This window comes from Nansenia antarctica (genome assembly GCF_963989245.1).
Source record: "Nansenia antarctica genome assembly, chromosome: 6".
Taxonomy (NCBI): domain Eukaryota; kingdom Metazoa; phylum Chordata; class Actinopteri; order Argentiniformes; family Microstomatidae; genus Nansenia; species Nansenia antarctica.
In genome coordinates this window covers 44,923,665-44,942,466 of record NC_137676.1, presented here as the reverse complement: position 1 = coordinate 44,942,466, position 18,802 = coordinate 44,923,665, and the positions used below count along the sequence as shown (strand labels likewise).

At 43.9% G+C, this 18,802-nt stretch overlaps 1 protein-coding gene across 1 annotated transcript in view; it reads left to right on the top strand.

Moving 5' to 3' along the window:
• Nucleotides 1-242: 242 nt before the first annotated feature.
• The window catches only part of cntn3a.1 (contactin 3a, tandem duplicate 1), a gene marked incomplete at both ends in the record, with an annotated part of 75,637 nt that continues 57,077 nt past the window's right edge, over nucleotides 243-18,802 (top strand). The window contains 3 exons of the mRNA XM_080534539.1: nucleotides 243-297; nucleotides 9,034-9,166; nucleotides 18,308-18,483. Coding sequence (XP_080390665.1) covers nucleotides 243-297; nucleotides 9,034-9,166; nucleotides 18,308-18,483 — 364 coding nt within the window. The remainder of the gene's footprint in view (nucleotides 298-9,033; nucleotides 9,167-18,307; nucleotides 18,484-18,802) is intronic.

The window sequence follows — 18,802 nt, the reverse complement described above, 5'->3', positions numbered from 1 at the left end:
CTCTCTTTCTCTCTCTTTCTCTCTCTCACTCTCTCTCTCTCTCTCACACACACACACACACACACACACACACACACACACACACACACACACACTCACACACTCTCACTCTCACTCTCACTCTTCCCTCCACTCTCTCCTTTTTGCTCGGACGATAGGCCAGAGAAGGTGCCGGAAAGGACAAAGCCAGAATTCTACACACCTGATTGGATATGAGCTCATATTGACCTGAGACCGTTAAAATGGAGTTGCTATGGAAACTGATGCTGCTGCTATCTTTCGTGGAGTGCCTTGCAGGTAAGCATCTTGTGATTTTTTTTCCTGTTTGGGCATGCCAAGGCTATCTGTTGAAAGTCATCATTATTAATTTTACATAAAGAGCTAAATATTGTAAATAGTCCATTGGACTATTGGAGTAATTGTGTTTTAGGACAGGTAATTTCTAAAAAGTTAACACAAAGTTTTTTAGTCCAAGTGCCCAGCCATTGTCCTCCTCCATCAATTTTCCAACAATGCTGTTCTCAAGGCAGCACTGTCACAGTCCCTGAAATGGGATACCATTGGTTTTTTTCATTCTCTCTGTGAATCCTGTTAGGAAAAAAAGTCGAGGTCATAAGTCTCAAAGACAGTCTTATCTCACACTTAAATGTGCAGTCATTCATTTATAGTGCGCCTCCATTGATACTCTAATTGAGGCAGCACTGGTAGTAGTAGAGTCCCACTATTGATCTTATTTTAATGAGGCGGCTTAATTCCTCTCACTGACAAAATGGTAGGGTCAAACTCTACGGCCCCCTCATAGATGTCAGTGTTTAATGCAGACCAGAAGATGGATGATTCAGGCATTTCCCTTGTTGAAAAGAGAGAGAGAATGTGCAGTATTTTCTTTCCCAGAGTTAACTCTTCAAAACTGGGACTTTAAAACAATTATGAGTAGGCCTATGTGCCCATATATAGAGCCCAATAGCAATGGGGTGCAAGGATATTTCTACATGGAAATTAGCACCACTTATTAGTACAGTGTATTCAGCACATTGGTGGTTGTCTAATGAGAAATCCTTGGGGGGCTGTGACTCACCATGGGATTAGTAATGCCACACTATGCCCTAGTTTAGGATTTAGAATATACTTTACATACAGAAAAGCTAAAGACTGAGTAAGGCAAAAACACTTAAGTGTTTGGTAATGTACAAGATTAAGCTAATGTTAAGATTTGAGCCTGGGTTGGCGTGCTGCAAGACTGTTAGCCGGTTGAACAAAAGCCTAGTCTTTGCATTAGCATTAGGACAAAATAACTAGTTACTCGAACCACCTCCACTACATTGACAGTTCCATTTGATTAATTAGTGGATTGAATGATATTCAATGTAAGAATGTGTGCTCTGTTTCCAGGTACACAGAATGAGATGGTATGATAACTGTAGGTTGTAAACTTGAGCTCTAGACTTACTGTCCAGGCTTAGACTTATGACTGGGAACAAGTAAAGCTTTAGTATTCAGAGCGGGCTGTGTCACGTGTGCTCTGTTTACGAGAGGAGGCACGGAATGAGAGAGAACAGGTACTGTAGGTTACAAAGCCTTGGTATTCCGAGTGAGATGTGATAACCATTTTAGTATTCAAGCATATGTGCCCTTTCGAATAGAGGGAACACAGCATGAGAGTGTGAGATACAGTAGGTATAGGCTACTGTAATGTAGCTTATCTATTCTGCTTTGGCTATGTTGTTACAGTACACAGGTTCTATTGGAGAGAGTAGAGGGCAGTGTGTGTGTGTGTGTGTGTGTGGGGGGGGGGGGGGGGGGGGGTTGATGCAGGGAGCATGGATGGATGCAGAGAGGGGATATAGCATGGATGGATGCAGGGAGGGGATATAGCATGGGTGGATGCAGGGAGGGATGCAGGGAGGGGATATGAATGAATGAATGAATGAATGAATGGTCTTTATTGTCATTGCTATAGTACAGGTACCAAACAACGACATTTAGGAGGGGTGGCTCCCCTGGTGCTAGGAAAAAAAAAAAAGAAAAAAAAAACACAAGAAGGGAAGGAGCTGGTTTACATAAATAAAGGCTATGTACACTATCCACTATACTATACTGTACAGATAGACGACTAGGGTTGTCATATTGCACATAGTGTTATTGCACATTCATTTGAAGTGTCGCAGTTTGCAGGCTTGAAATGTACATATTTGTGCCTCAGCACTACACCTGATTTTTTCAGTCCAGCAGCTGCCATCTATCCGTCCAGACTGTCCAGGGCCCAGAACCTAGGTCTTTGCTGTGTTCAGGGCCTGGATGGCCTTGGGGTAGAAGCTGTGCTTCAGTCTGTTTGTCCTTGCGGCCATGGTCCTGTACCGCCTTTTCGAGGGCAGCCGGGCAAAGTGTTCGTACCCAGGGTGGGTTGGGTCTCTGGAGATCTTGGAGGCCTTCCTGAGACAGCGTGTGTTGTACAGCTCTTCCAGAGAGGGGAGGGGGGCGCCGGTGATCTTCTGGGCTGTTCTCACGACTCTCTGTAGCGCATTTCTCTATGCGGTTGTGCAGCTGGAGAACCAGTTGCAGATGCCGTAGGTGAGGATGCTCTCCACTGCGCCGCGGTAGTAGGCCACCATTATCTCCTGCTTGTTGTGTTCTTTCCTGAGGACTAGCATGGGTGGATGCAGGGAACTCTCACACTGTGGCTAGTACTGAAAAGGTCATGTACCTATAAAAACCTACATGGTTGGATTCACAAAGTGTCATGGTCCTCTTGGAGACTACAGCACTTCTAATTTTGATCTTAACTCAACCATAATTCTCTGTCAGGATATTGACATAGCTCTCCCCTACTGACTCAGTCCAACACAGTGTATTATACATTATACATTATTGTATTATTGTAGAATTTAGTCTACTGTATGTATAGCATGTAGCATGTATTTTCATATGGAGAAGTCAAGGAGTCATATTAATCTAATTCACATCAGACCTGAGATGACTGCATTCAACCTTCCTGGTGTACAACAAAATCTATTGGTACTCATGCAACTTTTATTCCCAAAAATGTACCAATTTATTTCCAATTATTTTCCCAAGCACAGGCAACAAATCCACGAAAACCATACTCCACTGTCCACTGTGAAAACACAATATGAATTGAAATGAAATCCGCAAATAGTACAATCATGAGTCCTAGAAGTTTGGATGGTTGGACGTATACAGTGGAAAAGCATGATAAATGTTACTATTAGTGTAGACTGCAGCAGCTGGTAAATGACAAATAGCCCTCTAAGCATAGTAGGGGAAGGAAAGGTAGTGATATTATGGCAATTAGATGACAAATGGCATTCTCTGCAGCAATATGTTTTTGAATGTATGTAGCCATTCAATGGAACGACACTAAGGTACATTTAATCAATGTTATGTTTCCCCAATATGATATTCAGTATTGACAGCATATTCCCTGTAATGCATATTATGCACTGCACAGTATACAGTGTATTAGACATATTAACTTTGATTAAATTCAGTATGGTGTGACATGAGGGTTAAAAAAAAAAAAAAAACATCTACAATGGTGGCACACAGTATGAGATACTAAGATCAGATATTTGACCCGAGCTATAAGCTTACACATAAACAGACCCTCTTGAAACATGGAGTAACATACACTATCAGCTAAACGTAATATTATGATTTCAGTTTAATCATCGTGTAGGCCCCAGATTTCTGACCCAAAAGCCTTCAGTTGCCAGACCAGCTTTGAATCGCTAACTCCACCACCCAATCCCAACCTTCCTGCACCCTCAGAATAACATTTGGAGCCCCTCAACGAGAGACCTTAAGGGTGTATCTTATCTGTCTGGACAGAGAGGAAAGATGCTTTAAAAAGCAAGATTGGCTTTTTTATTTGATGCATAAAATCCCAAGCTGAAGCGAATGGATTGGGGACCTCACAAACGACCGATACCCCCCCCACTGTCGACTCCCCATGTGGCTGTTTATTCATGCTGAGGTAAGCTTGCTGAATTCATTTGCTGTCAGCCAGTATTGAATTTGAGATTAGTTTTTATTTCAGCCTCCAAAGCACCCTTTCGCTTTCCCCATTCGTGCTGATGCCGGGTGTCGTGTAGTCTTCGGTGCTCTTTTCTGCCACATATCATTTTGCAGCAGGTGAGAGATACAAGGGAGGCAGCTTTTTTCAATAAGCCACTTTCATAATGACCTCTGTCTTTGTCTTGGGGCATTGTGCAGTCAACTTTCTGTTAACATTCGGAAACAGTACACATCCATAATAGAGAGATTTCTCTCAGACCATCTGTCTGTCTTGTTCATGGTGTGGCCTGTTAAAATCAGATTGTGTGGGTGTTAACACATAGCAAACTGCTGATTCCAAAATGAATTCTTGTTCAAAATTCAGGCACTTACTGAAGACCGGAAGGTCAAAGTTATAATTGTGTAGTGTCTTGTAGATTCTTGTCTCAAACTTGTTGCGATTAATGTCTTCGCAATAACTGCTTTCGAAACTCCTTAATACTGCAGTACCCTTATTCCTCAAAATCTCTATTTAAGGTATACAATCTGGTATTTAAAGGTCCAGTATTCATAAAACATTAAAGCTTTATAAAAGCCTCCTAATAACTACTGTATGTTTAATTGGTAGCAATCAGGGAATGAGATCCCTTGAAAGAATTATTAAACTTACGAATGTGTTATTGTTTGGAAATCCTACCTGACACTCGGTTTGCATACAAACATGTTGTTACTGCCAGGGGTGTTCTAGGGGAGTGGACTCTGATGTTTGCCTTTCTGTCTGCTTCTTTGAATTGTGCTCGCATGCAGAAAAACAACCGCTAATGTCCAATACTGCAAGTCCATTTTGATGGGTTATATTAGGCCTTTTATTAGGGAGGTCGTTGTGTGAAACTTCAAATTGAATTTCGCTGCACTGGCCAGAGGTCGCAGATTTCCAAAAGACATACCGGTACGCCCTGTTCCTTTAAAATTGAACAACACTAGATCACAGCAAGTTGTACTTTTTCTTTATTACCACAAAGCAAGACTGACAATTATTCCACCGTCCTCTAATGCACATACATTCCTGTTGTGCAACAGAGGAGTTTCACAGAGTTTGCATCACTTTGGACTAACCCCCCAGGCATGGCCCCCAGAACTCCATCCCATCTCATTATCCTGCAGTTATTCTCCCTAATAACAGTTGCCATGGTGTTGCCAGAAATCAGCTCTGTTCAGTAGTACCTGTTCAGAACGAATATTAGTTACGCTGGTTAATTTCCCAACATATAAAGAAATGTTGTTACACGATATGCATTAAGGTTATGTGAGACTACTTTTCAGAGATGGTTCAGTGGGTTGTTGGAGCCCATCTGTGTTTTCGGTATGAGTCAAGTTAGTCATGCAATAAAGCATATGCATAGAAGTTGTGTTAATTGATAACTTCCCACATGTGAGCAGTAAGTGGGAGGTCATCCAAAGTAATGAAGTAGTGTGAATGCTTTAAGTTTCATAACTGCTATCCTCGGAGTAGGCCTGCGTTCTCAGTGGTTGAGAAGCTTTTCTTGAGGCACCTTGTGTGCATTGATTAGCAAAGTCATTAATCAATGCGTTCAAGCACTCCCTCCGCGGCAAAACGTCGATTTGTTACATGATTATGTTTACCCGGGGCCTACATGCTTGTGTGTTGTGTTTGTGCTTGTATTGGAGCTCTGTAAGAAGTGTCGAGCATAGTTATCTAACAAAGACTATCATTAGGCTATCTTACATTTTGTGTCCACAAGGTTTATCCTTGAGGAGAGGAACAATCAGTGCACAAGGTCCCTGTCAAACAGCTTCTCTCAGAGAGTTATTTTGAGTCCTGGGGATAAACCCGCTCTCTCTTGATACAGTATCTCTTCCCCATACAAATTACCTAGCGGTCTTAGCTTTCTGCTGTTACATAAATGCAAATTCCTTAACAGAAAGGCACATTTCTTTGTGAGGAAGGTGTGTTTTTCCCAAGGAAATGTTGTCTGCCAAAGCCCCACAGGTCACTTTTAGTTTACTCAAATACGGTTTGACTGCCCTGCCAAACATATTTTTTTCTAATTAATCAAAAAAGGTGGACATCCATGTTCTTTATTGTGTCGGTGGAGGCCTACTAGGTTGTCACATACTTATTCAATAGTGGTCTTAATCTAGTGTTTTCTGCAAGGAAAGAAATGTAATAAGCAGCTACTTTTGTTGATGACTCTAACAACTTTCAGCTCCAGTTCAGTTAATAGGTTATTTTTGAATGTGGAATTTCAGGAAACATAGCAGCTAATAATTGTGGAACTCTCCATTATTGCTTCTAATTTTTCTACAACTTTGAAAACATGTATTTTCCTCCACACTAACCCAATGTTGAGGACAGAAATTAGTCAAAAGAGGCCATACTGGCAATACTTGATATGGTATTTATTTAATTATTATGTACAACAACTGTAGGGTGGTAATTAACCTTGTTGAGACCAGGTTTCCTGGTTCGGAAAGCCTGGGGAAATCATTTGCAGTAAGTCAAAAACTATCGGAAAACAGTACTCAGTCGGACAGTCGGACAAGACGATGCAAGACGATGCACCTCACAACAAGCAACCAGCGGAGGGTTCTTGTTTTAAGAAAGTGTCAAGTCTTTGAAGTGGTATGGTCTATTTTTTACATTAATGTCTGTCAAAGGACCATACTCAGTCTGCCCATACTTAGTATTTTTTACAGTATTTGTATTGTGTACTGTATGCACTGATGCTGTATAGAAAAAAACATTGTGATTCTACGTGCTCTCTTAATACTACTACTACTACTACTAATAATAATAATAATAAATATAACTACAGATATGCCCCCATAACCATAAATGGGGTGAGATTGACAGACACGGGGTAGACCTACAGACAGGTTGTAGATTGACAGATAGTGGGTAGACCTACAGACAGCGGGGTAGACCAACAGACAGCGGTGTAGACCAGTCACCTAATATGGGCCAAGTTTAACTCATGATATACTAAGCTATGATATTATGAAGTACCCTAGGACCACGGGCCTGTACGGTGCCAGTCACCTAATTATGGCCTGATATATATAGGCTACTATGCTATGATGATAATATATCATAATGACTGGGAGCCAGGTTTTTGAGGACTGGAGTGATGTTGTCTCTGGAGTGGGTTCTAGTGAGCAAGCGGGCAGCTGAGTTCTGAACATGTTAGAGTCTGCTGAGGACTGTTGTTGGTGGCCCCAAATACAACACTGGTGCAGTAGTCCAGCCCAGTAGTCCGGTAGTCTGGCTGTGTTGGTAACAAACACATGGATGAGGCTCTCTGTATCACTGAAGGTCAGGGAGGGTTGGAGACAGGCAACATTCCTGAGGTAGTTTTAGCCTTGTGTTTGACATGAAGTACAAATGAGAGGGTGGAGTCCAGGATGATTCTGAGGTTACGGACCTGATTTGATATGGAGACAGTGAAGCCATCGCTGTTGAGGGTGAAGTCGTGGCTAGAGTGGGACTAAGTATGATTTCTGATTTGTTGCAGTTCAGTTTGAGGAAGTTGCATTGCATCCAGGACTTGATGTCAGCAAGACAAGTGGAGTGGCTGAATTATAGTTTTGGATTATTATATCTTGGTTTGAAAGAATGACAAAACTAGTTGCATTTGTCAGTGGTGAATGAGTGAGAGAGACTGTCCATTGGTTTGAGGAGTTTGTTAATAGTGCTGAACAGTACTCTGGGATCACCACAACTGGACTGAATGACATCAGAGTAGGAGGAGGAGCAGGGCACTTTGGAGAGCACCTCTGTCCAGCTGCTAGTGCAGTTTTAGGCCTCAGCATGTACAGTAAAACAGCTTTTCTTGAAGAGTCGCTCAAGTTGACATCCTCTAGATTTGAGTTGATGTAGCTTAGGCGTGTACCAGGGAGTGGAAGTGAATGTGTGAATGACACTGACCTGGTCTTCATGGGGGCTAGTTGATCCAGGCAGGTGGACAGAGTGTCTTTGTAGAATTTCATCAGTTCTGTAGGGGAGTCTGAATCAATTTGGGCGGGGGGGGGGGGGGGGGGGGGAGATGGACTCAGAGACGCAGGCAGAGAGAGAGTCAGTATCGATGGTATTGACAAGCTCAGTCAGGAATGTGGACAAGTCAGAGAGGAATGCAGGATTCAGGCTTGGGGGGAGGGGGTGGGGTGGTAGACAACACAACAACCAGAGGTTTAGGCCCAGGTAGCTTGATGGCAAGTCATTTAAAAGATTGGGGAACCTGGAAAGATACACGTTTTTATGTCCTGACGATTGAAAATGGCAATTTCACCATTTGTGACAGCAGCTGGTGAAAGCGGGAACAAGTTGGCAACCGACCAAATGTTCAGACTTTTATTCATTCAAATATCGCAGTGGATTCTGTGAGTAATCTCCACTACTACCTAGTTAGTGTAGAGTAGTGAGGATTACTCACCGAATCCATTGCCTTGAAATGTTTTGGCTTGACTAGCGAGTGTGTGATTGATTTTCAACACCATTGACATTTCTTTACATTTTTCACTTGTTGTTCCTGCTTTCACCAGCTGCTGTCACATTTTATCTAAGCATAGCCAGCATTGGGAGTTGTCTCATTCAAGGAAAAATATTCATAATGGTTTCTGTTCAGTCAGACACCAAGATAGTTGTCCATAATGAACTCACTGAGGATGGGACCCTTGTTAATGGATCTCTCTTGCAAGTTGCAGCACAAGAATGATGATATATTGTATATTACAGTATAGGATAAAGCAACATATTACAAAACCAAGTACAGTAGCTGTTTTGGCTTAAATAGGGCCTCATACTACCCTCTAAAGTCTAAAACATGTTCCTACTGTATGAACTGAAGTGGGAAATAACCATTTGAAATCTTATTTTTATGACCAGTCACAGGAGATGAAGTAATGGGCTGAACAATGTGTAAACCCTGGGCTTGAGTGTCTGGTTGGACTTGAAGGCCTAGTCTATCAAAGGTAATGTATTTGTGCTGGTTCTCTTTGCAGGAAGCAGTGTCCTGCTGAGGCCTGTGTTCACCAAACAACCTGGCAGTGTGGTGTTTCCCCTCAACCCCACTGAGACCAGCAGAGAGGTTGTGTTCAGCTGCGAGGCCCAGGGACATCCTCCACCCTTCTACAGGTAACATCTGACAGGGGTTTTCTTCAAGTTTGTTTTTGTTCTGGTACAATATTGCCTCCTTTTTACAGTCCAAACTCCTAGCATCAGCTTCCAATCATTGTTGTCACATCGTGATTGACAGGTGTCTTGGCGCCTCCTTGATATCCCGACCATTTGGGCTAAATTAATTCAGAAACTCTCGGAGTGCTCGAGCTGTGTGTGGGCGGGGGAAGGCGGTAACGGCCTCCACCTTCGATGGGAGGGGGGCGGCCCCATATTTGTTGATGAGATGCCCAAGGAATTGGATGGAGGGTAACCCGAACAGACACTTCGCCGGGTTAATGATCAGGCCATGTTGGCTGAGCCTCGTGAAGAGGTCTCGGAGATGTGCCAGGTGCTCTTCCTCCGAGGAGCTGGCAACGAGGATGTCGTCCAAATAGACGAATAGGAATGGCATATCCCTGAGCGTCGAATCCATTAGCCGCTGAAAGGACTGGGCTGCATTCTTAAGTCCAAACGGCATGCGTAGGAATTCGAATAGCCCGAACGGCGTGATCACCGCCGTTTTGGGGATGTCTGAAGGGTGCACGGGGACTTGGTGGTAGCCACGCACTAGGTCCACCTTTGAGAAAACCAGCTTACCCGCCAGATGCGCAGAGAAGTCCTGAATGTGGGGGACTGGATAGCGGTCGGGTGTCGTAGCGTCGTTGAGGCGGCGGTAGTCGCCACACGGTCGCCATCCGCCGTCTGGTTTCGGCACGATGTGTAGCGGTGAGGCCCATGGGCTGTCTGAGCGGCGGATGATACCAAGGCGCTCCATGTTGACGAACTCAGACTTAGCGACTGCTAGCCTGTCGGGGTTGAGCCGCCGGGCCCTAGCGTAGATGGGGGCGCCCTTGGTGTCTATGTGGTGCTCCACCCCATGCCTGGTAGTGGTGGCGGAAAATGTGGGCTGTGTCAAGCTGGGGAACTCGCTGAGCAGGTGCTGATAGTTGTCACCCTCTGAGAGTGAGCTGGAGAGCCCGCCGTATGTCGCCTCACCGCGGACACATGCAAGTGAGGAGAATGTCAGTGCGTCCACCAGGCGGTTGTTCTTGACGTCCACGAGCAGTCCGTGAGCACATAGGAAATCTGCACCGAGGAGGGGGAAGGAGATGTCGGCCGTGACGAAGTCCCATGTAAACCGCTGACCCCCGAAACATAGGTCTACAGCTTTCGTGCCATAGGTGCGGATGGGGGTGTCGTTAGCGGACTTTAAATGTGGGCCATGACCTCCCCTGGCGGTGTCATCCACTGTCGCAGGCAGGACGCTCCTCTGAGCACCGGTGTCACAGAGGAATTTGCACCCGGAGAGAGTGTCTCTGATGAATAGTAGCTGGTTTGTTGTGCCCACACTCACAGCCACTACAGAGCGCAGGCTTTGCCGTTTCCCGTCGAGCTGTAGTTGCAAGGGGAGCGGCACCTCTTCGCTTTCGCGCCAAAGCATGAGTGAAAATAGCACATGCCTGTGCTAGTACGGCTATCGGTGGTCGTTGGACCCTTGTTAGCTCGCCTGTCTCTGCCTGGGGGAGTGTAATTGTGTGTTGGGGCTAGCACTTCAGGGGTAAAACGCTGGGTAGCTAGGAAGAAGCGGTCAGCCTCTTCGGCTAACGCACGGGGTTCAGTAATAGTTGTATTAGCGAGCGCTGTCTGTACATGTGCAGGCATGTGCCGAAGAAACAGTTCAATAAATAGAAAATGTGGTTCTTCCGTACCTAGTAGGTTCAGCATCATGTCCATGTGCTGGGAAGGCTTGCTGTCTCCCAGCCCGTGAATTGCGAACAGACGTCGGGCTCGTTCTGACCGTGATAGTTCGAAGGTCTTGAGGAGGAGAGCCTTAAACGCTGTATATTTATTCAGGGCAGGGGGAGCTGTAATGAAGCCCACCGTTCTGGCTGCAGTGGAGCTCCCCAGCGCCGAGACGACATGGTAGTAGCGTGCGGCGTCATCTGCAATCCCACGGAGGGCGAACTGCGCCTCCGTCTGCGCGAACCATGCTGCCGCGGATGTCTCCCAAAACTCCGGCAATTTGAGAATAACGGCGTTATTTCCCATGTTCGGTTCAGTCTAGGATACTTCAACGGGACTGACGTCGGGGTCACCAGTGTAGTGCCGAGAGACGGGAGTCGTAGGCGGCGTATCAAATGTCAAAGCTAAACGTTTATTGAATGACATGAACGAGTCTCAACCACACACTTCAAGCAGTAACTATAACTGACTAAACAACTTGGGTACCACGCACTTAACTGTCCATGCGGAACAATACTCCCAACCCATAGTTCTGTGGGTGAATTATGTCAACCCACCACAGTGTATTATTTACTTTCTCATCCATTTTCGTTAATGTCTTCTGAGGAAAAATTGGAAGTGAAGAGACAGGGGGACAAGAGACATCGTCCAAACGGTGTTCAAATAACACAAAAGGACAAACGACAAAACCGTACATTTTGTGTTTCTTGGTTTCAACGAAAGGACTGGCTAACGGCAGGTGTAGCTAAGAATTCACTTTGTTGTTACCCATGCTTGCTTTTTGGGGGTGACACGGCTTGAGCTGGACCAAAGTTGAGAAGCCACTTTTGCATCGATAAGTAGTGCTGAATGGTAGGAGGATTTTGACTGCATGAGTGGCGAGGGACGGATACTCTCCCATCACATCATTGCACCCAGGACTGGGGGAGAGTGAAATTCATAGAATTTCCCTTTCAGCCTGATCACATGACAGCTCCACCAGCTGATTATCTTCATTGCTTGGCAACGTGACGCTTTCCATGTTGATTCCGAAGGGGTCCCGTATCCAGTGATGATCTCCATGTTTCTCCGTGAAATAGTCGTGAAGCCGAGTTTGCAGTGAGATGCGGCATGAGAATTCTGGGCATTTCTGGCCGCTGTGTCCAGCTGTTGTGCTTCATGACAAGCGTTGGGAAACATGTCAACATGATTTAGCCACAATGCGATCTTCTTTTGAATGCAGAGATTTTGTCACTGTTCAAAAATACTGTGTCCCCTCACTTGCATAGACACGTTGTGTTGAGGTGCTCGAACACATCAGCAAGATACGCAACTCGTGCAAGCCAGATTTCGTCGTGAAACAGCTCAGTATAAAGCGTGTTATTCTCGAAAGGAAGCCTGTGATTTTCTGGTCTAAATTCGTAAAAGCGTGACAACTTCTTTCCCCTTGATAGCCAGCGAACTTCCGAAGGATACAACACCTGTACGTGCACAGAGCCCAGGTCTTCGCACAGATTTGTAAAACACCCTAACCCAGTGGTTCCCAAACTTTTTCAATCAGGCCCCCCTTGGGTAATTGGAAATATTTTCGAGCCCCCCCTAACCCGGTTCCCACCTAGATTGATATTAGTAATTGTATAAAGTTGTAAAAACATTACATTTTCTCTTCTAATAATAACAAGACACATACAGTATATCCAACTATAGTTTTATATTTTATTATGGTTTGAAAAGGAACATAAGTGCTTGGCAAATGATCCTGTGCCACTGAAATATTCAACATATCAACATTAACTAATTTCTACTGCATCACTATTCTTACTCCTCACATTTCTATCACAATTACGATCAATGACTTGTGTGTGCTTGCTTTGCCTTGCAAATCTTCTCAAAGCGGGGTTGTTGTTTTGAGACTGCCACTCTCAGTTCATTCTCAATGTTCAACTTCGACCTGTATTTGCAGCAGAAAAGCCTATCTCACACAGGTACGATGTTGCAAAAGGCAGCAGTATTCCCACAGCTTTCTGTCCAATGAGAGGGTAGTCCTTCTCCACTCCAATCCAAAACCCAGCCAAAGTCGTGGATGTGAACTGCAGCCTCATGGTTGACTCTGAAGTCATGTCGATGTACTGTTCCTCTTCCGCAGTGCTGAACATGGCAGGTGGTGGTGCAACAAATGGATCTCTAATCCAGTCGTATTTGGCACTGTCATCCACAGAGAAGTATTTCTGGAAGCTTTGTTTCAGGGCTGAGATGTGCTCTCTCATACATGGAACCACTGTGCTCTGCAGCTCATTGGTCTCGATGAATGCCTTCAGATTCCCAAATGAGTCGATGTCCCCCTGTTCAAGTCTCCTGCCCCACATGTCCAGTTTCCGTGTGAAAGATTGTATCCTGTCTGCCAGATGTGGAAGGTGTGTGTTGTTGCCCTGCAACTGTAGATTCAATTCATTGAGCTTCTCAAACATGTCGCTTAGGTAGGCCAATTTCATGAGGAAGTCTTCATCATTAAACTTGCTGGCAAGTTCGTTCCCTTCCTCCTCCAAGTAGATTCGGATCTCATCTTTCAGCGATAGCACCCTGGACAGCACCTTTCCGCGAGAGAGCCAACGCGACTCGCTGTGAAATAGCACGGCTGTGTGCTCGGAGCCCATCTCCTCGCACAAAGCGGAAAAAATGCGAGCTTTCAGTGGTCTTGTTTTTATGTAATTGACGGTGGTGATAACATGAGACAAAACGTCATTCAACTCTGGACTCAGCTGCTTTGACGCGAGTGCCTCCCTGTGTATTATGCAGTGAGTCCACACTGCTTTCGGTGCAACGCGCTTGATGAGCGTCTGGAGCCCTCCCCGTTTTCCTGCCATGGCCTGGGCACCGTCGGTGCATATCCCCACACAGTCCTCCCATTTCAGATCGGCTTCACTCAGGTATTTGTCTATGATTTTGAACAGTTCATCAGCTGTTGCTCTGTTTGGGACATAGTTGCAAAATAGCAAATCCTCGCTCAAACCCTCCGCATCAATGTATCTGACATACGCTATTAACAGACAGTCCTTGTTACTATCTGTGGCCTCGTCTACCTGGAGCGCAAAGCGTTGGTCTTTTATTTTCTCAACAAGCTGCTCTTTCATGTTTTCTGAGATGTCATTGATGCGTCTCGCAATAGTGTTGTTTGACAGGGGGATAGCTTTGAGTTTTTGGGCTGTTGCCTCGTCTATCATATGTGAAACCATATCTATTGCAGCAGGGAGTATTAACTCCTCAGCGATGGTGTGTGGTTTTTTAGACTGGGCGATACGATATGCCACTTTGTAGGAGGCAAGTTGAGCATTAGACGTAACAGATGCTGTTTTAACGAAACGGCTCTGCTGACCACGGTATTCTTGGAGTTTTCTCTTGAAGAAATCGAGGGGCTTCTTCACATCAGTCGGGTGTGTGGTCTCCAAGTGACGTTTCCACTTGCTAGGCTTCATGCTTTCTGCCGCTAAAGTTTTGAGACAGAGGACACACAGTGGTCGTTCCTCCGCACCGACCACATTAGACGTGAAGCCCAGGGAGAGGTATGTATCGTCATACTTTCTTGACTTTGGCTTTGGGACGTTTGTCATGGGCTCCTTCGCTTTTCGTTTAGCTTCTGGCTCTTTCATAAACTTATCCATTGTTGTTGTTGCTGCTAGATAGCTGGAGGAGGGAGTGCGCGCGTCAATGACGTGAATGGAGCGCGCGTCAATGACGTGAATGGAGCCCCCTCGCTGCCTCTTTGTTACAGTTTATGGCCTGCGCTCCATTCAGGTTCTCATTTTTATCATCCAACGCCCACAACACCCCTGATGGTAACCTTAAGCAAGCAGTGTTTGTTTACAGCTCTTGTGTGTGCATTTTTTCCCCCTCCCATTATTTCTGCGCCCCCCCTGCAGTACCCCCGCGCCCCACTAGGGGGTCGCGACCCACAGTTTGGGAAACGCTGCCCTAACCCAAATTTTTACGTGACCATGGCACGCATCTGGAAATGTAAATTTATTGTAGATGTTATCCATGTTGTAATCATGTTTTGTAGATTGAAGCCATGGAAAGCCATGCTTATCAAAGATTTTGACATCCAAATTAATCAATGCCGAGGCGGCTACGGTCATAGCCTTCCTGTTAACTCATCTGCAGACTTCAAGTTTGCGCACATGAGTCTTTCGTGCATATCTGTAAAAAAAAAAAAAACATGAGATAGCTAAGCACTAGAACTATTTTTGCCTTTTCTAGTGTTATTGGCTAACGGCAAGTGTAATTCTAGTAATAAATCTTTTTTAACACACACTCCGTTCTCCCCATTCAGAACGAGTCCGCGACCAACTTTTGGGTCGCGACCCACCGGTTGAGAAACATTGCTCTAAAGGACTAGAGTTGCAGACCTTGCTGCTCACTGTCTACAGCAGTTTAGTTTCACAGTCAATCACAGTAACTTGATGCTTAATTACACCATTGTCCTGAATAGTTAGCCTTATTGTACTGTATGTTTGCTTTGATCATCTACACTATAGAATCCATTTGGAGATCAGTTGTATTGTTATTTTATTGCAACAACATTGGCCAGCTACAATGGAACCTAACGTGTTCACCAAACAAACACCTGCCTGCATACTGAACACTTTTTCACAACAGGGTATCATACTTACCAGTGCTTGATTGAACATCCCTTGATTGATCTGAAAGTAACCATTCTCTGGTTCCTGTTGTCAGTCAATTGGATCTCTGCCTCTCTGTCTGAATTGTCCCCTGTGCCTTGTCCTATGAATGTATATATGACTAGCTCATCAGCAGCTAAAGTGATGACAAATGAAAACAGATGACAAACGATGATTTGCTTTAAAGCGCCTCAGTTGTATAAGCTATTAATTTACAATCTATCAACCTACGACGACACTGTTGTACTCCTGTCACTGTAATTAAATGCAAATTGCAAAGCCAAGCATTTAATGTGTAATAGGTTGAAACGATCCTTCATAACATCACCACGTTCCGCTGTTAATGTAGCTTGAAGATCCTTGGTGTTATGCTTAATGGGCACAAATTGAAATGAATGTATAAGATCTTATCACATAGACTGGGTACTCATAAAGCAATCAGGTTCTATAATGTAGTCTCGAAAGCCTACAAGCTTTCAGTACCATGGAAGCTTTTTGTCTTTTAACTCTAACTTGTTAAGAAGCATTATTTAAATGTATTATATACTGTTACCTAATCAAGGACCCCAATTGAAATAAGCCAGTGGCTTTCTTGGGTTTTTATCCTGTTAGTTGACCTTGTATGTAATATGTACTTTCATGTACCTACTTCTGCAAATCTTCTAATAAAGTTTTCAATCAATCAATCAATTAGTGCCAGACAGTCAGTGTGTGTAGAATGCTTACCCTCATACACATACAGTACCACACTAGATATTGACTGTGAAATCGAGTATTGGCCAAAATATGACATGTTTCAGTCATTATTTGCCAATGCTAATATCAAGGCTGATATATTGTATATAAATTGTATTAGTTACAATGGGTATGTGTTCAAGGAATCCTCACACAATACATTAAGTAAACAGCCACGATTAAGATTAAGGGTCCATGGAAGGTTGAGTCAGTCTGCACCATACATTGAGTGGGTCCTCTGAGTTAAGAGTAGGCAGCTCTATTTCAGGGCCGCCAAGGACAAATTAATTTATTTTAGACTACCCTACGACTGCCACCACTGAAAGCCCCCTCAGAGTTGTCACCATGCCCCCCTTGATTTGTCTCATCTGAAGCTCATGGACCCATTCCAGCTGCAACACAAAATCACTAAATCAATCTAATCAGCCAATCTGCCGTTGAGCACTGCTTCACTGAATACGCCCGCCCTCTCTCTCTTTCTCTTTCTCTCTATCTACAGTATCTCTCTCACTCACTCTCTGGAGGAATAAGGACAGAAATGGAAACCTCAGGCTTAACTCAAGGAGTTGTGAAATAACAATCATCTCTAATATTCAATCTAATTGTGCCTTATTCTGTCTCTGGAAAAGCTATTTCTGAAGAGCCTTCTCACACAAGGTTGGCTTTTCTCTCCTCTCTTGTCTCTTTTTGGTTTTCTTTGACATTGAGCTGATGATGAAACTACACCTTCTAAATAATCCCTAATATTAATGTCCTAACATTTTAATTTTTTCATGAGAAGGTTATTAGTTAATATGTGGATGCTGCCATTGTTTTTGAATAGCTTCAGTGAATTCATTTTTACAGTCAACATCTAGAAGAACAATCTGTAAGGATTAGCAAACATCTGCTGAAACGCCCATTATTGCAGATGGCTGCATTTCCTCTGTGGATTTTGAAAGTAAACATATACTATTTATCCTTCCCTTCCTCTGGGTGCTAAAACATCCAACCACTGTTAACTCAGACTGCTAGCGCGTAAGTCCTGTTGCCTTGCTCTGTGTCCCATGTCTTCGATTGCATGACCTTTAATCAAAAACTGTCGTACATGTTCTGTCTATTTTGCGGTCGCCCTCCTGTCTGATAATCACTATGATTGAGGGAGGCTTACAAGTCTTATTACAGGGCCTCCCACTTGGGATGATGATTTGAGCGCTGGGGTGGGAGCTTGCCTGTAAGGTATTGCTGGATTGCTCCATGAAGAAGAAAAAAAAGTAGTATTTATAGTATTTATTTATAGTATTTATAGCCATTGATTTAGTCTCATCCCATGTTTAACATTAGCCTAGCTGTGAAAGGAGATGAATGAATTATCATTGCAAACGATTAATACCTCTCACTGACTATCTCACATACCAATTACAGTATGTTCAGTGTTGTCTGTAGAAATGCACATAAAGGCTGTGTCAATTGTATTTCTTTGTTACAATGAGGGTGTCTGGTCTCTGGCATTTGATTGCAGTTTGATCCTGATAAAAGCATGTGATTATGCCGCCTGACGGTATTTATCACATGGAATAATGAACCAGAACTGGGCAACCTTCAATGGGAACATGACAGGTGGGCTAATGGTCATGTCTTTGGCACCAGTCTAATATCGAATTATAATTTACAAAATATTTTTTGGAGGAGCATTTTGTGTAGGAGGGCTGAATACAAATTAAATCTTTCAATACACTATATATCAATTTGCAAACGGTTTGGTCATGTTACATTTATCGAAATAATCAAGATTGAAATCTACTTCAAGATTGAATACTTCAAGAATACTCATTTTATATACAGTACCAGTCAAAAGTTTGAATTCAAGTTTCAATTGAATGGGAAAGTGTGTCCAAACCTTTGACTGGTACTGTAAGTAAATAAAATGTTGTTCAAATCTTTTCAGCATCTACAGTATTTGTTGACTTTCACAGCTCAATATTGTGCTGCTCTTGATTTACAGGTGGAAGCTGAATAACTCCTTCATCGTACCAAGGCTGGGGTCCCGCTACACTCTCACCGGGGGCAACCTTCGCATCAGCCATCTCAACAAAGAGGAGGATGTTGGAATCTATCAATGTCTGGCCTCCAACTCTTTTGGCACCGTTGTCAGCAGAGAAGCCAGTCTACATATTGCTTGTGAGTTTGTCTTCCTTTGTAATCAATGCGTTAATACAATTGGATCATGAATGAAAAATGTATGGTGATATTGACCTTCATAAGCGAAAGTCGCCAATTTTGTCAGAACTGAGCCATTAGGCTGACACTTAACGGTTCTAGAACAAATTAGCATGCAATGTTTACAATATGTCACGCCCATGTTTATCCTTTAACCTGGCTTAAGCAGCAACTGTGGTTGTTAACACTGTATGGTGGTGCTGGTGCAGCTCTATCTCAGAGCAGAGGCCCATGATGAAGACAGTGTGATTGTGTCTGCGGCCTTGAGAGAGGCAGTTCA